This window comes from Oculina patagonica, chromosome 6 (genome assembly GCF_052425735.1).
Source record: "Oculina patagonica isolate OP01 chromosome 6, crgOcupat, whole genome shotgun sequence".
Lineage (NCBI taxonomy): Eukaryota > Metazoa > Cnidaria > Anthozoa > Scleractinia > Oculinidae > Oculina > Oculina patagonica.
Window position 1 is genome coordinate 20,730,040 of NC_135763.1, and position 23,094 is coordinate 20,753,133.

Consider the following 23,094-nt stretch of genomic DNA (forward strand, 5'->3'; position numbering starts at 1 on the left):
TATTGTTTTTCTGTCTTGTTTCATTCTCTCAAACATGTGAGCCATTAATCAACTGAAAACACAAGGATTCATATAGTGTGTACTAATAAATTGTTTAATGAGTAGTTTATTGCAACCACTTACATAATTATAAGCAACCAGCTCTAGTTACAACCACATTGTGAAGCGAACTTACTCAAGTACCGTTACTCTATCGTCACGAAATGAGCGACTTGGAGCAAGTCTATTGGGATGATTGTAGGTCATTGTAAATCCCTAGAGAATTTGAAAACAATGCTTATGCTAATTTTTTTCGGGTAAACAAGCCGTATTACGGGAACGGTTAAAATAGCAAATACACAAGTTGTTCATGTAATGTATCAAATATGAGCGACAGTGTTTCATTGGGATATCCAAACACCTCTTGAGAAGAGAGTTGAAAATAAGACGTGCAGCGGGGGTTTTTTGACGAAATTCGAGGTGTTTGGATAGCCGATGAAATACTGTCTCAAGTGTTTGATATGTCTTCTCAATCGAAACAAAAACCAAGGAGTAAACGGAGAAATAAAATCATAAAAAACTATGCTAATTAAGATAGGGTATCCAAACCACTGTCACAGTTATGATTTTCATTGTTTTAACTTTATGAATTGTTAATGAGTTTGAGGAAGTTAGTGTAATACAGTATATCATGATTGCATAATAATGTTCACTGATAAAGATCTTGAATTAAAATTCAAGATAATTTACTGGGTTGTTGAAAGAGTGTTACCTCAAACTGAGGTACAGTTTGACCTCTATTAAGCGGCCACCTATTAAGTGGCCACCCTCCAGTAAGCGGCCACTTTCCAAAGTCCCTATTTATTAGTCAGTAAACTGCTGTATTTGATACCTCTATTCAACGGCCACCTCTATTAAGCGGCTGCGGCCACCTTTTTGCTGTCGCAAGTGTATTATTTATATGGTTATTTACCTCCATTAAGCGGCCAGCAAATTATCTTTCCAAGCGAAATGGTGACAAATAAATAAATTGTCCGTGAAATATCTTGAGCTAAATTTTTTCAAATACTAACTGTCGATGCAAAATCACTTATGTCCAGGATTGAACGTAAGTATTGTTTAGTAAGTACTTCATGTTTGACTGTGTTATTTGACATTTCCATATTACTTTTGGATTTTGGTGTGTTTTGGGGAACTTTTATTATGAGGACACTAAATGTGATGCCTGTCATGAGGAACGCGCATCTCGTTAGCATTCAATCCTGGACATATCTGTGTGTTAGAGCTAGAACTATGCATGGGCTGGAATGTTTTTGTTACAATGAATTTTGGATTTATCTTCATATAATTATGTTGGCTTTTTAAAAGCATTTTGCTATATAGAGTCAATAAAGTCATGTTTACTGCCATTCCTATTTAATTTATATTGTACCTCTATTAACGGGCCAACCTCTATTAAGCGGCCACTTTTCAAAGTCCCGAGGGTGGCCGCTTAATAGAGGTCGGACTGAAGAAAGCTTTATGTTCAAAGCTCAGCTAAGCAAGCTTAAGCAGCCTCTATTGTTTCAGCATGTGGTCACTAACTAGAGCTCTTCGGCTGTACTTCCGAAGAGCAAGTATCTTTTCTTGGAAATTTATCATCTTCCCTTTATGCAATACATTTTTACATGTGTGTTAGGTTCACCAAGCCTTTGCCCTCTAAATGTTTAGTTGTCATCTACTTGTTAACTAGAAATATTCATGAGTGAAATTAATTCATGTTGTTTTCACATGTTTGTCCCCATTATCAATCTGTGTTTTGATAAGATGCAAATTGAAATCATCAAATCATATTTTTAACAGTTGGTTCCATGGGAAGATAACTCGTGACCAGGCTGAACATGTCATGTCATCAGCTTCTGATGGACAGTTCCTTATCAAAGAGAGTGTGAACTTCCCGGGTGATTATGTACTCTTTGTTTGGTAAGCTTATCTAATATTTTAGTGTTTATTATTACTATAGATATGAATAGGAAGAAATTGAAATTTGCAAGGCAATTAAATTAAAATAAAAACACGTATTGGATAAAGAAATCATTTAAAAATAGATACATATTTAGGGTGCATGTACATTGAGAGTATTATGTTATGGTTAAAATTCATTTTTGATTTAAAATTTTTTGAACCAGTTTGATAGGAATATTAGATAGGACTGTAAGCAAAATGCTGTATAAAACACCTTGGTAATCTATTTGCAGGCTCCAAAAAGGACAAAATGCAAATAAATTGCATAAACAATCCCCCTCCAAAGCATCTGTAAACTTTTTTTTCACTTTTTGATGCCACTGCAGTTCTTTCAATCACTAGTCTTGCTAAGAGGCCAAGCCTCTAAGCGACACCATTTATCTAATGTGTTGACCTTCTTTACCTTTTTAGCAGCCATGAAAAGGACAGGACACAAAGAAATAAAAATCAAGTGAAACTGGTTTGAAAAATTTTAAACCAAATAAAAATATACGACATATACAATATAACAAAAAAATGATTATAAGTTAGTTGATTGTGATTCTCTTTTATGCAGTGTTGAAGGCAAAACCAAGCATTACAGAGTGATTTGTAAAAGAAACATGATGTTTACTACCAATGAGCGAGAGTTTTTTGACAGCATCAATGAGATGGTGACGGTAATAAATAATCTTATAATAATTATATTATTATTATTATTATTTTTAAATGTTATTATTAGTAGAATTCTACTAGTGTTGTAAGGCAAATGCAGTAATCTGCTTATGTAGCTGAGCTGTCATACACTTTCAGTCATTAGTGTGCAGTTTAGATCACTGTTACTCTACAGACTGAGCTGCATGGCCAGACAGGAGCAGGTCATTTAGGTAATTTGGTGGTGAATTGTGGCAAGGTAGATATTTAGGGCACAGTTGCGAATGTACATGTAATGTTGTGCCATGCAGCACTGATTTAAGAAGCTGGAAAGTAGAGAACTAAATCTAAGTTGATTGAAAATTGCCTTGTTGTGAATTTTGATGTTAACAGTTCTACCAGACCAACACTGGACAGCTGCCAATCAAACTAACAGAACCTGTCAGTAGATGCGACTTCACTGACAGCAGTGCTGATGATTCTTCATTGCATACAGGGGAAGGTAACTAACATTAACTAATTCGTTAAGTGTATAACTACACAAGCCACTATCCTCAATGATGGGCCACTGTAGTTTGTATAAGTTAATTATTAATAAATACCGGTATATTTAATATGGTAATATACCGGTAGCAGGGTGGCTATGAGCCACTCACTCAGAACTCGGAAAATAGAACGAATAAAAAACCACAATCTTTTACAATTTGTACGTACAACAATTTGTCAAAAGAAATCATTTTTAACTTTCCACACTTCAGTTCGCTCCACTAAGCTCATAACATTCGAAAAAAGACCAAAAAATAAAGAATCACTTCAACACTTCAGCGAAAGTTTGCCATGACTATGTATTTACAATTTACCTGAGCTTTAGTTTATTAGTGATTGTGCACATACTTTTTATGAGAAAGTCACTTGGCTCAATGCGTGAGTGTTTTGCCAGCAGATCCAAACATGCTGAGGGCCATCGTTCGAGCCTTCAATCCACTTGGAGTATTTTTTTTATCTTATTTTTATTCACTTTTTTTTCATTTGTTTTTAAACACATACATGTGTTTTATCATTTTGCTATAAATGTCATTTATGGTACCATGATGAGCATTATTTTTTGGCAGTCGAGTATTTCATTTATGACTCAAATTACGAACTCAAATTAAAACTTATGAAACTTAAATGCTGCGGGTGTTAATATGTAAAATACATTGTAAGGAAATGAGGAGGGGTTTATGGTAGCATGTGGCATTGACTGTTATAAATTGTCGCCATTTAGAAGAACTTGTTGTCCAGATCTGTGCAGAATATTTCTTTCTCATTTTGAGGCTACAAAAGTAGATTTTAATCATGGCCTGAACGAAGTGACTTTTTGTCACCTTACATCTTAGTGTTTAGCACTGGACAGAAAAGTCTATTTCTTGTGTTTGAGCAAGATTTGATTCTGTAAGTCTTCAGCGCATGTGTTTAGCCCATACATCCGTGACCTTGGAAAGATAGCACCATAAGGAGAGCAGAAGTTTTTCAGAAACAAATATATAGACTTTGTGTACCGGTACTTCATTTACAGTAACATACAGTATTTATTCGATTTAGCGCCCTGGGCGCTTATTAAATTTTTGGACCTTGAGAGTGGGCGCTTATTCGAGGTGGGCGCTTATTCGAGGCTGGGCACTTATTAAATTTTCACTATTTTCAGCAAGTAGTAAGTTTACTTTGTAACAAAACAATTAATAATAACATAACGTAAAGATGTACCAAAGCAGAATTTTGTTCATTGAAAGCTTCTGTAAAATACTAAGAAAAATCGGTCTTCGGGTAGGTCCCTTAGCACTACAATGAATTTTGGGGTTTCTAAGCCGGAGAAAAATACTAATCGATACTTGTGCACTTCTTGTGCACTTCAGTTTTTTGGGGGGTGGGGGGTGGGCGCTTATTCGAGGCTGGGCGCTTATTAACTTTTCTTACCTTCAGGGTGGGTGCTTATTCGAGGTTGGGCTCTTAATCGAATAAATAAGGTAGATGTGCTATGAGTTTTGCCCAGTGCCGGACACAGTCGTGTGCCCCCCGCCCCCTTCCTCTACCCACTTCACAAGGTTAATAATTGATAAATTCATTTAATTAATTATTCAATCAAAGTATTTAACAGGAATCAAGGGAAGGAGTGAAATTGTCCTCATCACCAAAACTCAGAAATTTCCAAGTTAAAAATACAGTGCAGTTTATCAATGCTTTATTATCATTCAGAAATGCTCCTATGACCTGGTACAATCTTTCAAAATGTTTTCAATTGAAAAATTCAGATATCTCTTGGATTCTTTGTAAGTGCATGGACTCTTAAGCCAACTTATTACTAAACACCTCTCCACCCTTCACTGTGTCCAGGGATATACGCTGTAGCGACCAATTACAATACTTATTGTCTTTGTTATTGTATGGAATATTTGTTTAAATCACAATACATTAAGTTACCTTTAGATGTTTTGCTTCATCCTCAGACAACACTTTACCAAGAGGCAGACTGCAAACAAATCCATCCACAGAAATCCAGCTTCGTGTGATAGTTGGACCAAAAACATTCTCTCTTCTCACAAGTCCTCTTAATCAAGTGCATACTCTAAAAGAGCAGATAGAAGAATTAAGTGGAGTGCCTGCAGAGTGTCAGTTGTTACAACTGGATGGCAAGCCACTGGTGATGAATACTTTTCTGCTTGGTGACTATCACATCATGGACAACACAACAATCAATGTTCAAGTTCACCCTTGGAATGAAGAGTGAGTGCTGGGTGGCATTACAATTATTGCATTACAGTCTCTCATGCATATTACGAATTACAGTCAACATCCCTGTGTGACCACCTCTTGCCAGTGAACTCTTTTAAACTACCTATACTTATCCCAGTCTTATATTAAAATATTTTTGTTTCTCATATCCAATGTTAAAAGAGTGTCTATTGGTTCATCAGGACATTTAGTGGTATAGCAACTCAAGAATTTTATTGGACACACTGGAATATCATCCAGTTACTAGATGTTTTCTTTAAAAGCAATCCAGAGATAATTTATATAGGCTTTAGTAGTTTGTATAAAAACAGATGTGATCAAAGAGCTGTTTTAAATTGAGTGTCATAAAACCAAAACCAAAACATTTACAATGGCCATGCAATTACAAGAAAATGCGAACAATGCAATGGACCAATAAGAACCGAGGCAAAGCCACATGACTGGTGCAAAGTGTGGGAATTTAAATACCAGTGACCAAGTGGCAATTGGGTTTGGTTTTGCATCTGATTGGTTAAGTAGCTGGCACAAGTTAACCTATCACAGAGCAAATAAAGCTTAGTAAAGCAAAACCAAACCAATGCATGATTACTATCTATGCTCAATTGAAAACCCCTCTACATTGCAAACCTCTTATCCATGGCAATGAAATAATGTCATTGTGCTATTTTGATTATTCAGTTGGTACGTTGGTAGAATGTCAGCAAGTGATGTTGAATCAGTAGTCAAGGAGCTCAGTGATGCTGCAGATGGGATGTTCCTCGTCAGAGAGAGCATTACATATCCAGGAGACTATGTCCTTTATGTCTGGTGAGTCAAAACCATGGCACATGAATTTCAGGAAGTTAATAGATTTCTTTATCTTTTCTACAATAATATACATGAAAAAATTTCTCAAATCTGATTGGCTTAGAGAAATGCAGTTTTTAGTAAATTCGATGCAGAAATGAGTAAATATAGTGCAGAAAAAAGGAAATTCAGTGCAAAAAAGAGAAATAAACAGTGTTCTGATTGGTTAATAAACAAAGGCACCCACAGAGGGCCAATGACAAATGCTTCCACACGATCTGAATGGCACAAAGTTTGGATCTTCTCGAACGCGAAAAAAAATGGCTGGCGTTTTGAGCATAGTAGAGGACCAGAAGACAGCTCTAAATACCATAGCACTGAAAAGCACTAGTTTTTGGTTCTCGTTTTTGCATAACTGGTTTCTCAAGAAGGAAATTGCCGACGAAATCAAAACTACAAGCCGACTAAGTTTCACGCTTTGCTTGAGCGAATTTATTTCCCCCAAATCGCCGAATTCAAAAACAAACACATTGGTGAAGATTGTGGTCCAGATAGCCTCAAAGTAATGACTACAAATCGCTTGAAAGACACTGTACCTAGAGAACAGAACTTAAATGAAAAAAAAAAATGGGAATTTACAGTGGGATCTTCTACTAGGTGGCTCTTCTTGATCCCACTGATTCCAGATCAAATTGTAGGCTTTCTGTTGTACGGGACAGGGAATTGCTTTGTCCAAGGAAGTGTCGAAGGGAAGCGAAACAGCTTCACTTGGCTGGCCATCGAGTCGAAAGCGCCCAAGCAAAGCTCGACAAGTATAAGAAAATGTCTGGAAGAGGTAAAACCAAGAATCTTTTATTCTGGCAATTCGTTGGACTGTTTAGCCAGATTTTTCGGCTAAAAAACTTTTAAAACATTGAGAAACCTGTATGTTGTTTGTGCTTTGGCCTTGTTTTGAATTTTTTTGCGAGATTTGCACATGTTATTTTCTCACAATTTTTTCATGGATATTATTAATAAGTGATCACATGATTTTTCTCGTGCAATTTGGGGTAAATAAGCACTCGAAATTTACTTGTGCTTACCGTATTTATTCGATTAAGCGCCCTGGGCGCTTATTAAATTTTTGGACCTTGAGAGTGGGCGCTTATTCAAGGGAGGCGCTTATTCGAGGCTGGGCGCTTATTAAATTTTCACTATTTTTCAGTAAAATTAATAGTGAGTTTATTTTGCAACGAAACAACAAATAACAACAAAAATTGAAGATGTACCAAAGCAGAATTGTAACTGTTCGCTGAAAGTTCCTGTAAAATACTAAGAAAACACGGTCTTTGGGGAACTCTTTTTAAGTTAGTAGTACTGACTTAGTCAATTTCAATCTCATTGGGCACCTATCAACCTATCACCTATCCTTTTTAGGGGGAAGGGGGTGGGCGCCTATTCGAGGCTGGGCGCTTAACTTTTTCTGCCTTCAGGGTGGGTGCTTATTCGAGGTGGGCGCTTAATCGAATAAATACTGTATTTATCTCAAATTGCACTCGAAATCATGTGATTACAAATTAAGCAAAACATGATGGAACTCTTACTTTACAAATTATTCTAGAATAGATTGGAAGCAAGCATTTGAACCATTAAGTTGCTCCAAGTACTGGGCTGGTCACCTCAAACTGTTTGTATTGCATCTTACAGGTACAAAGGCAAGTCATACCACTATAGAGTGCTAAACAAGAAAAACTCTTTCTCTGTTGATAACAAGAAGCAATTTAGCAGCCTGCCTGATTTGGTTGAGGTGAGCTTTGATTATCTAAAAGTTGACTACCGTAAAATTCCGGTTATAAGCCCTGGGCTTATACAACTTCGTAAGGGATTTTGGGTGGGCTTATAAGCAGAGGGGCTTAGATCCGGGGGGGGGGGGGGGGGGGCTTATAAGCGGAATAAAAAAAACCTTCGAAACGAGCCATAGGAGTGTTTATTGAAATACGTTTTTAAGTTAAAAACAAATAATAAAGAAACATTTAGCCCTGTTCAGTTCTGTCATCCGGCAGAGGGGATTATATCTGGGGGGGGGGGTCATCCGGCAGAGGGGATTATATCTGGGGGGGGGGGCTTATAATCGGATGTATTATTTCGTTTCCAGCTAGATGGGCCTATAACCGGTGGGGGCTTACAAGCGGGGGGTCTTATAACCGGAATTTTACGGTATGTGAGAAAAACATGTACCGGTACATGTACATTTAATTCCTTAAGACAACGTGTTCCAGAAAATATCCATACCCCTCTCACAGAAGGTTTTTTGGTTTGAATCCCCCACCCCTTTGGAAAATCCAGTTATGCTTGATACTTTCTTTTACAAATTTTGGCCTTCAAGACCCTCTAACCCCTTGGAATTTCCAATGTCCTTCCATGGGGTGGGTATGGACATTTTCTGGAACTGCACAATGCAAACAAGGCAAGAATGGGATTCTTTCCCCACCTTGCAGCTGAGAGCAGAAACACTGGTTATGTTTGTACATTAAACATGTACTGACCGAAGTACTTTTTCCTTTCCAGTATTACAAACACCACTGTGGCTCTCTGAAAAGCCAACTTACCAAGCCTGTGAAGTTTGATAAAGAACAGAGAGGTAAATAAAGATTTTTATTATATGAGCTAGAGTAAATTACCAGAATTTCTCTCGCTGAGAAAAATCATATGTGTCTTGCTGACAAGTTTGCCATGTTTCAATGCTGAATGAGCCAAAGTTTATCAATATTAAGTCGAAACATCTTTTGATCTTCCTTTGCAATCAATCTTCGGCAATCTTCAGAAATTTTCAGATAATGTTTTGGAAACATTCCCATGACCTTTGGACAGCATTTTGAAAATCTTCGGAAAATGGTCGGAAATCTTCGGAAAACCGCAAAAAACCTTGTTATTAGTAGGTTTATAAAGTAAACAAAAGAAAAAAGTCATATCTCTGTGCAACCATGCATTATCCTCTATATTTTGATTATTTACAATCAGGACCCCTACAAAGTAGGGCAGTAGCCAGTTATCAAGATCACAAAACTATTATCATTATTGATGTAAATAGTTTTAGCGTATCTTTTTAATTTGTTTTGTTTTCATTCGGGGACACTAGCATGGATTTGCTACTCTATTAGTTTAAATGTTTAAATAAAATTGATTGATTGCTTGCTTGCTTACTTGCTGACACTCACTCACTCACTCACTTGCACGCTCGCTCGCTCGCTCTATTGGTTCATTGATTGATTGATTGATTGATTGAGTAGAATACTGTAAATAGAACCGCTAGTTAAAGTGGCCATTTTTTATAGGCACATGCATCCACCGTTTGGCGCCCAAGTAGCCCCAAAGAATTTAATACACTTATTTTGGCCTAGTTGTTTCCAAAAAATCTACCTACAGATAAGCCGTTGAACTAGGATCGGAGATGACTGATAAAAACATTCAAATGCATGTTTCTTATTGACTTGGCGTGATTTAACTGTCACTCTAATAAGTGACAAAATCGTTTGGTTTTCGTGCAATGAAGCGACGTTTTTACCTCACCTGAAGCCACCATGAGAAGTATACGAAGCTCCCCCTTCCTCTCTCTCTCCCCTCCTCTCTCTCACTCTAGCTGGTAAATCATGACATTTTATGAGCAAGGAAACATGGCAACTCAACGATGTTAAAGTTATTCATCCACCACATTTACTTAATATCATTGTCGCTATTTTGTGAAACTAATCCCCCCTACTGCCCCGTCAAAAGGACTTGAAAAGAAATAAGCCCCTGGGACTCAATAGAGCTTTTAGTAGAAACAGCAATCATTATTTTCAAGCTAGGAACTTCTCTCTTCCCCAGGTCTTATTCCACCAGCCATTCTTGCAAGAGGCACCAAAGCTAAAGCAGCTTACAGACGAGCATTAGATCAGGGTAAAACATGCGACATCCGTGTGCGAGTCATGCTGATTGGAAAGGACAATGCAGGCAAGACAAGTGTTAAGAGATCCCTCAAGGGTGACAAGTTTAACAAAGATGAAGTTAGCACAGCAGGTGTACAGATGGATCCACCGCTGTTAAGGGTTGGAGTTCAGCCATGGAAGCCAGTATCCCAGTCTGATGAACCCACCACTGTGTTTGATCACAAAAGTGCTCAGCTTGTGGCCAGGCAGCTGTCAGGAGGTTCAGATGAACTGGAAGAGTCACCCACCAAACCCACTGCTAAGTGTCAAACTGATGGAGTAGAAAGCTCAGGATATTATGTTGATTTAAAAAAGCTCCATTCTCAGTCAAGTTTTCAAGACTCACCACCGTCCCAACGCAGGGAAGGTACTAAACATTTTATTCAGTTGTACAGTAATTAAAAATTAAACCTTTCGGTTATATGGAATGACCAGGTAAGGAAACATCTCTTACGTTCGTTAGGTATTGTAAATCTCATGGAGCCTTTGCAAGCATTTTATTTGTCAGCATTATTTTTTTGTTTCGTTTCCTCAGGAAAGAAACGGTATTGTTATGGATTCGAAGTGAACTATTTACACAGTAGGGGTTACTTTACAATTAGAAAAACGCCCGTAACCGAAATTTTAACACGTTGTACTAAAGACACGCTGCACGGAAGGGCAGATTAAGAAGTTCCATGTCATTCTTATCCTTCCACGATCTAGAAAACAACATCACTATTTTTTTTTGAAATAGTTGCTTGTTGAAAGTACTATTAAAAACGTGTTCAGTTGTCATACATGAATTTCTCCTTGTCTTTAGCAATGGATGAAAGAGGTGTTCTCATAGAGCCTACTTCGCCGCTTCTTCAAGATGAAGTTTTCACGAGTGATTCTGAGCCTTTTGGTAATCTGCCACAGGAGATCATCAGCTTAGTAGAAGGCATTCTCTTACAAGATCACCAATCGACTGTCGTAGACGAGATATGGCCAGTGATCTGGGACTTCGCAGGCCAATCCCTTTATCATGCCATACATCCCATCTTCATGTCACGGGAGGCTGTGTATTTACTGATATCTGACCTGAGCAAAGACCTGTTCCAGAGAGCAGACACTCGTGTGAAACAGTCTGGACAATCCACTGAGCAAAGGGAAGAGATTTCAAACAGAGGAGAATCGGGTCTTGATCATCTGATGAGATGGATGGATTTGGTTCATTCATTTCACGATCCAAGCAGTGTGGAAGCCTCAGGCATTGCTCAACCACCCGTCATCTTAGTTGGGACTCATGCAGACAAAGTAGTCGGAGATCCATGGGACGTTATGAATGACATCTTAAACAGTTTTGAAGGAAAGGCTTTTTCATCGCATATTGTTGAAGAGAAATTTGTTGTTGACAACACTCGTGCTGGCCAGCCTTTTCAACATGAAGATGAAAATGTCAAAAGGCTGAGGAAAAAAATTCTTTCCGTGGCCTCAACGTTACCTCACACAAAGAGAGAAATTCCCCTGCAGTGGCTTCGTGTTGAGAAAGTACTACATCGCCTAGCCAGCAGTGGAATCAAGCACATCACCAAACCCGAGTTTAAGGCCATTGCTAACAAGATATGTCAATTTGAAATAGAGGAAGACAGTGAAGAGCTGTTACATTTCTTGTGTGATTGTGGCGCAGTTCTTTATTTCAACGAGGCCGACCATTCCAACAGTCTGGTTATTCTGGACCCACAGTGGTTAATCAACGTATTTTGTCAAATCATAACAGTTGTTTCAAGCAAAAAGGAACCAATGCGAATCCGTGAACATCGTCGAAGTCTTGCTAAAGATGGCATCTTGTCAGAAGAACTTATCAACTATGCTTGTCAAAACCTCGGCCTCGAGCTCTCCCAAGACTCACTTCTTTCCATCATGGAAAAATCCAACCTCATTTGCCGCTGGGTTGTGCAGAAAGGAAAGGTGGTCTATTTTGTGCCATCGATGTTGACAGCTAAGCCAGATGAGGAAATATCTGGATTAATTGGACAAGGATCAGTTGGACCAATTTACATCAAGTTCCACACTGGGTATGTTCCATATGGCTTGTTTTCCAGATTCCTTGTGTTGTTTGGTCAGTACGCCTCTCACGACCTTTCTGCCAGCCCTCCCAAGCTTTTCGCAAATGCAGCCCGATTTTTTATTGGTAAGAAAAACAACTACAACTTGACATTTGCGTGCTTCAAGAGTGTGATCACGATTCACTTGGTTCATGAAGGGAAGTCAGAGGATGAAACAGAGACTGCCGCTATCTGTGAACAAGTTTGCAGGTATGTTTTAGTTTGCGATAAAACTGGACACTTGCACACGCATGGTCAATAGTGTCTATACCGATAAGTTCTGAAAAAAAGACACCCAGAAAACAGTGACCTCAAACCTAACTTGACCTCGTATGAGAGACAGTGGAAATAACGGATACAAACTGGACAAAATGAGATGATATTTGATTTCGATTACCCATTTGTGATGTGATGATATGATAGAGCAGCTTTCAATTGAGCGTCGTAAAACCAAAACCAAAGTAATTACTCTGGCCAATCACAAAGTACACAGATAATCCAGTGAGCCAATCAAAACTCGAAGTAAATACATGTAGCCGGCACGAAGCGCGGGAAAACGTGCGCGAGCGAGTCACGATTGGTTTTGGTTTTAGTTCTGACTGGCTGAGAAAGTGGCGCGAGATTTTTTAACCAATCACTTAGCGTAGTAATGCAAAAACAAAGCAAACGCAAACTACTTTTACACTCAATTGAAAACCGCTCTATAAATTCTTCAATTCAGCAAGATTTATCTTTTTTGTCCTCGATGTTGAAAACATTTTAAAGTACACGTTTGAGCTATCCAAAAGAATCGAACCCCCCCAAAAAACCCCAAAAAGCTGTGATCCTCTGTCCACCTGTTTATGTGTTTTAGTTTATAAATGTCTGCATAACTTACATGTAGTTCCTCAGTATTTAAGTAACTATTTCATTAGGAACTACAATGTACATGGCTACAACACTCGAAGGAAGGCTGACCTCCATCTACCTAAACCCAAGCTTAGCCTTGGCAAGCATACTTTTAGATTTTCTGGCTCAGCCCTTTTTAACTCACTACCTTTAAAAATTCAACAAGCTGTATCTCTCTCCTCTTTTAAGAATCTTGTTAAAGCCCACTTTTTTTCATAGCTCCTAATTTACGATATTTATCTTTTTATATACCAGTTCATGCTTGTAATTCGTTTTAGTTTTTAAACTCTTTTTATATAACTATTTTAATTACTAAACATTAGCTTTTAACTCTATTTTTATAACTATTTTAAACAATTAGATATTTTATATTTTTAGAAATTGTATTTAGCAGGGCCCCTCTGGAGACCAGCCACTGTGCTGAATGGGCCACCCTGCATAAATAAAGTTTTACCTTACCTTACCTGTTAGGTGCGATACGAAAAGGCTGCTAAATCCAAAAGTAAAGAGGGTCGTTACATTCGGAACTTTACGGTATACTGTTTTACGTGCTGCTCACGAACTAATGCTGGATTTCCACTGACGCTTATTTTTTTTTACGTGCGTTCACGTGCGTGAAAAAATTTAGAGACGATGTATAAACGACTTGCGTAAACATGTACTCAAGTTGTTCATTCATTGTCTCTAAATTTTTCACGCACGTAAACGCACGTAAAAAATGACGCGTCAGTGGAAATGCAGCGTTATCTATTAAAATGCCAAACGACAATTTTCAGAAATCAGAAACTATGAACTTGATTTTACACACGGTTAGTAGTATAGGAGTTGGGGGTACGAGATCATAAAAATTTTTATTATCTCTTACATCCCCAACTCCTATACTACTCACAGCACTGGATTCAAAAATAGAATCAAAAATAGAATCAAAAAATAGAATCAAACATGGAATCAAAAATGAAATCAAAAATGAAATCAAAAATAGAATCAAAAATGAAACCAAACCTCGAAGCCAAACTGAAAACCAAAATGGAATCAAGTTTGAAAACCAAGCCTGTAAAACCAAGCCTGAAAAACCAACCCTAACTCAACCCTAGGTTCAAAATAAAAAAAAACTTCTTATACTCTTTTTCAAAATTTTGGATACAGTGCTTTTAAACAAGCCGAGTTTTTATGCTGTTGTTATTATCATGGTAAATCTCTTGTACTGAATATCTGTTGTGAATTATCTTCTAAAACGATTATGATTTTTGTTATTTTTGAATTCATTTTTTCTTTTTCAAGGTCGGATAATACACTGTTTAAATCATTGTAAATGTTACATAGGTATTTGCTTGTTTCATTTTCTTCATTTAATAATTTTGTTAATGGCTTGCAATGTCCATCTTCCTTTAGTTTTTTATCTAAATATACTAAAGTGTCTAAATTTTCATATACCAAATCTCCGAGTTTTGATAATTCTTTTAATGTTACGATATACTTCAGTGTGTTTATTGCGTCATCAGACATATTTTTGAATGTATTTGCTTTGAAACATATTTTCTTTAAATTTTCCATGTTTATTTTCATGTTTGTCATTTATCTATATATAGTGTATGTTTTTATTTTTATGCGTTTTTTCATGAATCTCTTATACTCTTTTTTAAATATGGAAAATCAGGTATATACCCCGCTGAGTTGTCTCATTATTAATATTTAAACACCTTGAACATCTGCCCTATGTTTAGTATGTCAACCAATCATAACTTTCATTTTTTAGTCAAAATTGTTTCTTAAATGTATTATTTTTTCAAATTGGTTTCAAAGTTGGTTTTAGATTTGGTTATCAAAAAAATTCTTATACTTTTTCAAAATTTTTATAGTGCGTTTATATATGTTGTAGATCCTTCATTGGTATCCAACTATTAAAATCATCATTATATCCTTTCCACTTCACTAAAGCTTGTTTCTTCTTATAATCCCTCCGAATGACTTTATCAATTCTGAATACATCCTGTTTTGCTTTTAACAGTTCAGGTTCATAAAAGCTTCCTTGTATGTCTTCATTATTGAGATCTTTCAATTTGTATGTAATGGGATTAGTATGTTGGATCTTAGTAATTACGAACATTTCTTCACTCCAATTCGGTGTATAACCCTTATCGAAAACAATTCGTTTATACTTAGATATTCGGACCTTGTCACCAACCTTAAATTTTGGTTTAGCTGATAATGGCTCCATATCACCGTATAGGTTAAAGTAAACAGTTCCTTCATTCTTTTTCTTTGAAGCTTCTGTGGGTGTCATTTTGATAGAGCTATGTTTTGTATTATTATATTCTTTTACTATTTTTGGAAGTATTTCAAGATACTGTGTATTACCTTGAATAGTAAACTGTTTGTACATTTTATTTTTCAAAGTTCTATTAAATCTCTCAATAACAACAGCTTTACCTTCATTAAAAGTGGAATACATGTTAATATCATTTTGCTTTAGCCATTCCTTGAACGTTTTGTTATAAAATTCAGATCCCTTATCAACCCAGAGATATTCAGGTTTACGCTTGTCATTAATGATAATATTGTTGAAAGCGCTAGTTATTGATGCACCTTTCTTATCTTTCAATTGTATAGCCCAAGCGAATTTACTGAATACATCAATTATAGTCAATAGATATTTATAACCTTTATTCCATTTTGAAAGTTTATCCATAAAAACTAAATCAGCAGACCATATGTCGTCAATTCCATTTGATATTACTCTTCTAGTTTTAAATTTTCGTCTGATTGGTTTATGTAACTCATCGGCTAATTGTTGAGACCAATCATTTTTACTCAACGCCGTTTTCCGTTTTTTGGCTTTTTAACACCCATACCTATTTTAGCCTTGGTTGCAATGGTATTACGAGCAATAGCATGACCCCATTGTCTGTCCTTCCATGGGATAGCATCAAGGGCTTTTACCATCTTTTTATCAGCTTCGTTTTTGCATTTAACCTGATCTTTTGATGGTTTGTCAGCACATACAGAATAATCTACATCATGTTGCATGCTAACAGCGTCTGTTTTGCCAGTTGGTTGCTCATATATTTTTAGTATTTTACCTGTTTTTGGATCCCATTTTACCTGTTTTTCAAGAGGATTTCCAGGTCCGGTATATTTATGCCCTGGAATAACAAAACCCTTTTTGGGTGCTACTTTCAGAATAGCTTTATGGATATCGATACCTTTTCCCTTTCTGAAGTAATCAACATTGTCTTTCACTCCTTTGAAAGCTTGCCCAGCTAAAAGTCTTGCCATAGCACCAAAACTTGGTGCTGGGGTAACAAAATTTGAAGCCATGTATGCTATTTTATCAGTTGTAGATGGTCCTTTATAACGAGCAAGAGCTCCACCACTTTGACTTTTGACAAATTTAGTTTTAGTGATTCCACATTCAACACATTTACATTTAAGCATTAAACGTCCATTTTTAGCCATTACAAATTGTTCAGACTCTGGTATACACTCAGTCTGTTTCTTCTGTTTTACACAATATGATTTAAACATTATATATATATTGATTAGATATTAATCACAGTATTTATTCCTCCATTTTCCTGCTTTTTTATCCCAAACGGTTCCAGAGCATGACGGATCTTGATGCTCACTTGGAGATGTCCAGAATTTCTTTGAGAATAATCCGTTTTTCGTGTTGAAGGCACCTTTTGCGATATCTCCACTCCAGTATTTATCAAACAATTTTTTATCACCTCCAGTAGCACCTATAATGAAGGATGCAATATCTTGAGCCTGTTGAAACATCGGAATCTTATCGCCGATCTTTTTGTTAATTTTTTCACCAACTCCTCGGCCTTTTGTCTTTTTTTGGGCGCTCACAAAACGGGTTTTAGTGATTCCACATACAGCACATGTACATTTCATCATAAGTCGTCCATTTTTGGTATTAACATATTTTTCACTTTCTGGTATACATTCAGTCTGTTTCTTGTCTTTTACACAATAAGATTTTACCATTATATATATAAGTTATATATTTCTGAAATAATGTTGAATGAATTTCTCATTCTTCATTGTGTCATATATGTCAAACACTTCCAATAAATTATAATACGATTTCCCCTTATTCATTTCGTTGAGAAAGTATAGACAAAAGTATCCGCAGGTGGTAGTCTTTATGCTCTGTATCTGATTGTTTTGATGTATCAATGTTAAATTCTTCTTTTTTGCGTGATCGACTATTTCTTGAAATGGAGGCATACCAAAACTATCAAAATAATTGATTACCTTATCTTTTACATAAGTTGCAACCCAATGACTACCACTCAGATATGACGGTTGGAGATTGTAAATGAATATTCCTAATTTGTGATTATGTGGCACAGTCTCGTCTCTCATTAGTACATCTTTTATCGGTATATTCAAATATAAACACCAGTTTATTAAATCAAAATTACTCATTGGTATATTCTTATGGAATGTTGGCTTTCTTACTTTCTTTTCGGTTTTAAGATCTTTTTTTTTGGAAGCACCAATCCACCTGTTCTAAGAAATTTATCATATTCATCCCAAGAACCAATGAATGGTGGCGGTGTGTAAGCTAATACATCTTTCTTACTTGGTAGTCTAATATTTCCCCCATCCTTCTTTGAAGTGTTATCAGTTGTTGATTTGTTAGTTGTTGACCTTCTTGATCTTGTTTTCGTTTTCGGAGCACTAATTCCAATCATTGGAAAACCAATTCGCGGTGCCCCATGACCGATCCTAATGACCTTTCGAATTTGTGTCTTCGAGATGTTTAAATCAGATCCAACACCTAACTTCTTAGCCTTATTCAATTTATTGATTTGTCGTTGAGTTAGCATTAAACTGTCATTGCCAGTCATATCTGAATTGCTTAAGCGAATAGTGATCTCACTTTTATTTCTATAAGCAGTCAAAAGCTTCCTTCGCTGTCCTTCTGACAGATTCACTTTATGAGAGTGATAAGTTGTCATTACTTGTATATATATTATATGTTATATAATTTCTTGTTTATAAAACGTATACAAAATAGAATGGTTTATACATAATATTCAATTGATTGATTTATACAATAACCAGCTCATTCCCCACCTTGTCAATGACGATTGTCTCATCATAAAGAACGATGGCATGGACGTTGAAAGGACTATCTCCCGCACTATTAGCGTTTAGTTTATATCTGAATATCAACTGCTTTGGGTCTCTAGTTACTCGCTCTGCTTGATATGATAAATCAAAAAAGATAATAGGATAGAGAGAGTTGTAATTTGCCAAGTTGAGTTGTGTACCGCTGTTGTAATCATTCTTTCTCATACCATAAGACATCAAATCATTGAAGATCCTAACTTTGGACTCACTATCATATTCGGTCTCAGGATAAAACACTCCGTTGCCGTATTCCAATCGGCATGTTGTCAAATAACTACCATTCCCACGGTCAAGATTGATATTGTAGGTATCAAATTCATAGGGATTTTCATCTGCATTGTTTGATTTAGCTCGTTGTAGATATACAAAGATAGCCTTAACATTATCAATACTGGATGATATCTGGAAGAATCCACTGCTATTCGTTGGTGCGGAAACCTCATACATTTCGCGCATATACGTCCAAGTGTTCTTTACCAAGAAGGAACTAACAAACTCATCATATAGGCTGTCCTTTGGAGTCAATTTTGGGACCCATAGAAGGAATCTATTAAGGACCACTCGTCCATCAGCTACATCATCGGCCTTTTTAAGTAATTCGGCGTCATTCTGTAACTGTATATTGAATTGGAGTTGCATTGGGAGTAACATTCGACCTTCCAGCTCTTCAAAGAAACTGTAACGATTTAGAGGTATAACAACATTGACATCATTGAGACCTGTCGTCAAAAGTCGCCTAGCCTCAAACCCTGCATTCTGATTAGCATTTGCTATCCTATGGTCGGTATCTAGATACCAAAGACTATTTTTTGCTACTGAGCGACTAAAATCGTCACTATATTCGAGGAGGTTCTTAACGAAAGTAACTTTATGGAGATTATCGGTATCATAAACGATTTTTCCTGCTGATTTAATCATCATGTGGGCAATCAATGAATGTGCTCCATTAATAACTGTGATACGATTCGCCCCCGTGGTTGCTCCATCAGCTAACATTTGCACCTGAAATTGCACCTCGAAATACGCATTATACCAATCGTAGAATGAACTTCTATCGTTAATCGTGAACTTATAGCCGTTTTTAAGTTGGTGCTGACCGTTAGCTGGGACTCGAATAACATCATCGAGTTGAAATCGAACCAACTCGGACCTCTGTAAGTATTCGCTTGTTCTAAAAGACATATATTATTATGTTACATAATTTTGCAATTATGTACCAATTTTTTTAATCATTTTATTCATTTTACTCAACGCCTTCTTTTTACACCTGATCCTGATATTAATCTATTAATGATCATATCAGTACTTTCATTTTTCTGTTGGTGTCTGACAGGTGAGGTATTTACTTTCTGTAAGATTGGGTATAGTGCCTTTTGCCCAGCATTTCCCTTCCTCATATTCCTAAGCCTTTCCATTATAAGGTCTCCGGCTTTTTCTGATGCCCTTTTACCCAGTTTATCACCTGCATGAGAAATACCTGATTTTATCGCCTTCTTACCTAAGGGCTTGACAATTTTTTTAACAACAGACGACATAACACTCTTCATCGGTTTGAAAATGTTATCAACGATAATCCCTGACCCTTTGTGCTTATATACAAATTTACCAAATTTTGGATGGTAAAACCTCTTGAATTCATATGGTTTCATTATATACTATTATGTTATATTATTCTATCCTTTTCAAAATTAATGAAAAAGACGTATCCGCTCCATTCAGGTTAATTAACCGTCTCTTCCCATCTGTGATGTATATTCGAATGCTACTTATCTGTTGCTTATTAACCGGATTAAATGTGACCCTACGAGGCTCGATTGTAAACGAATAACTCGGCTGTAGTACGCTGGTCGAAAAAGTATAAATGATATCCGACTCTTCGCCATCGACTAAAGAAGTATTGACTAGATCGCAATGTATATTTAATATATCGGTATCTTGGCTTAGATTTGGGACTCTTGGTCCAATATTAACCGCATCCTTTAATACCTTTTTATCAAACCCTATAAGGTCGTTGAAATTGCTATGCGTCAAATCAAGTTGATAATTTTGAGATAAAGTGATTGTGACTCGAAATGTTGTTGAATCAAAATCAATAGAGATGGGATATATTGGGTTATCATCATCTCCCGTCTTGGTAATCTCTTTAATATATTCATCAAATTCAGAATAATTCCAAACACCTTCAGGGAAAGTTATGTCTTCAAATTTATTCCCATTATCAGAACTATATTTAATGAGCTGATTACCATATGAGGGATTTACATTAAACCATGTAAATGACATGTTAATAATACGATTGAGGCCTATCATATATTGGTAATTGCTATCCAATGTTATAGGCCTGTTGAATTTAGTTGTAAAATTTTGAGGAGTGTTATTCCCTTGATTTTTAACACTATATGATGATAATACTAACTCACGATCCATATATATAATACAGTTACATAAATTAGACTTTAAAGTACAGATTATATATCTGTTTATATTGTTGTTTATTTATAGTAGACCTTTTTAAAAGTGTGTCTAATATAGCGACTCCCATATTTCGCATTTTAACTGATGTGTTTCCTGCGTTTATTGAACCGATGATCAATTCCAATTTTTTGAGAAGCTGTTTTACATCGTTAAAAAATATAACATTTCCACCTTTCTGTTTTTTTCGAATACCAGAACCTTTTATCGTTTTGGCTTTACTTTCGTAATGTTTTATGTAGTCATTTAATGCAACTCTTGCATTGTTTATTCTCTTATTTTTAATCTGTCTTTCCGCTTCAGATATAGTTCCCCTATTATATTCTTTAGTAACATTCGCCTTGAAACCTTTCAATTGTCTCCGTTTATATTTGGCTTTCTCTAAAATCTTATTAAGATAGTTCTTGGTTTTCTTTGGTGTCATTTCAGGCTGATCTAATTTCATTTGCACTACATCATAATCGTCGATACCAACGTCATCTAGTATTTCACTTACTTCATCATCAGCATCTAAAGCATAATCAATTTCATCCTCATCGTATTCAGGAGGTAATTCATCTACATATTCAGGATAATATTGGGGATCAACATAAATCTCCTTATTTCCTTCTAAAAGATCTTTTAAAGATTCTTCATATGTTGGTGGTTTCGGAACAATCTGTTTTTCATTTTGTGGCATTACAGGCTCATCAAATAAATTATCTACGTCCATATCCTCAAAAGGATCAACTTCAGGATAGTAATCTGGAGCTTCCATTTCACCTCTCATCCCCTTTTTGACACGATTTTTGGGTACTTTTGCTATCTGCAAATTACTTTTAATTACATCATCTAATTTACTTGTCACTGGTTTGAATACCTTCGAAAATGACTCTTGGCTTGTCTGCTGACCGATATTATTTTGTGTGATTGCATTTTTAACATAATTGATTTTATCGCCCAAATCAGATTTACTCTTTGCAAGCTCTTTCCATCTAAGTAAACTCATTTTATTTTATATTATTACGTTACATAAAAAATGAAAATTGAATATAAAAATCAACATTTAACATAGCGTTTAACACCTTGATGTACACCGTGTTGAACACCTTGTTGAACTGAAAATAATATACCCATATAATATAATGAGAATACCGAATTATGACACTGAAGACGATATGGCCTCAAACTTTAGACAACTATACGATTTCATGCCAAATCAATGTTTTCGGATGCTGGTTTGCGGTCCAAGCGGTTCGGGGAAAACAAACACACTAATGCATATGATATACAATCTATTATATTTTGATAAAATTTATTTATACGCAAAAAACTTAGAGCAGTCCAAGTTTGTGGATCTTATGGATATGTTCCAGCAAATAAGTAATGAAGCTGGTTATGATGTTATTGAAGCACGCAATGATGAGATTATTACCGTTGGAGACCTTGATGGTGACTCTCAGAAAATAGTCATTTTTGACGATTTTGTATGTGATAAAAACCAAAAACCATTAGTCGACTATTTTATACGAGGAAGGCATAAGAACTGTAGCGTGATATATCTGAGTCAAAGCTACTATAAGACACCAAAAGACATAAGATTAAACTGTTCACATTTCTCTATATACGAATTCCCAAGTGCTAATGAGAGTAGTCTAATATGCCGTGAAAACAGTATTCCAAAAGAGCTATACGAGAAAGCAACTAAAGAGCCATTTAGCTTTATATATATCGATAAGCCACGAAAATTCGTAACTAAGAATTTCAATGAAAAAATATAATATAATATAACTGATTGATATAATATGAGTTACTCAAACGGTTTATTACAATCAAATAACACTAATATTACACCAATTAAAGGCCCTCGAGGTGAAAAGGGTGACCCAGGAGTCGGCTTTGATGTTACGCCTGAAGGTAATTTCAATTTGAACAAAAAGAGAGTAATAGGGCTAAAAACGCCTGATGACGTTGCGATCGATGATTCAATTGAAAATTATTCAAGGGATCTCGAGACGGCCGTAAATAAACGATATCTTAACCAATTCTTCCTTAAAAAGAACAGAAATGAAACAGTGTTTGATTGTGCCGGCCTTTCATTGCAAAATACCGAAGTGTATTATCCAAGTTTATATAACGATCGATCTGTACCAAACGTTGGCTATGTTAGTGTTGAGGATAACAAAGTAAGGACTGAAATTGATACCAAACTTGCTACTAAGGCTGACAAATCGTACGCTGATAATACATATTTAACAAAGAAATCAGGAGGTGTCTTAGCTCAAAGCCTTCAAAACAAAGCAGACAAATCGTACGTTGATAACACTTTTTTAAAGAAGGTCGTAGGACGCGTTTTGACTCAAAAAATTCTAAGCAAGCTTGATATTCACGGTAGTAACATGATGCAGGCAAATCTC

General features: G+C 36.1%; 2 protein-coding genes and 1 long non-coding RNA gene across 3 annotated transcripts in view; 2 read left to right on the plus strand and 1 right to left on the minus strand.

Moving 5' to 3' along the window:
• The window catches only part of LOC144656004 (uncharacterized), a 129,754-nt gene extending 115,157 nt beyond the window's left edge, over nt 1-14,597 (minus strand). The window contains exon 1 of the long non-coding RNA XR_013571236.1: nt 13,885-14,597. This is a non-coding gene — a long non-coding RNA (uncharacterized LOC144656004). The remainder of the gene's footprint in view (nt 1-13,884) is intronic.
• LOC144655987 (ATP-binding cassette sub-family F member 3-like) overlaps nt 1-23,094 on the plus strand; it is a 103,392-nt gene that overhangs the window by 40,330 nt on the left and 39,968 nt on the right. The window lies entirely within an intron of this gene.
• The window catches only part of LOC144655985 (uncharacterized), a 38,875-nt gene that overhangs the window by 3,123 nt on the left and 12,658 nt on the right, over nt 1-23,094 (plus strand). The window contains exons 2-10 of the mRNA XM_078516188.1: nt 1,822-1,941; nt 2,540-2,642; nt 3,010-3,118; nt 5,103-5,379; nt 6,067-6,195; nt 7,861-7,960; nt 8,722-8,794; nt 10,021-10,488; nt 10,924-12,400. Of these exons, the coding sequence (XP_078372314.1) occupies nt 1,822-1,941; nt 2,540-2,642; nt 3,010-3,118; nt 5,103-5,379; nt 6,067-6,195; nt 7,861-7,960; nt 8,722-8,794; nt 10,021-10,488; nt 10,924-12,400 (2,856 nt within the window). The remainder of the gene's footprint in view (nt 1-1,821; nt 1,942-2,539; nt 2,643-3,009; nt 3,119-5,102; nt 5,380-6,066; nt 6,196-7,860; nt 7,961-8,721; nt 8,795-10,020; nt 10,489-10,923; nt 12,401-23,094) is intronic.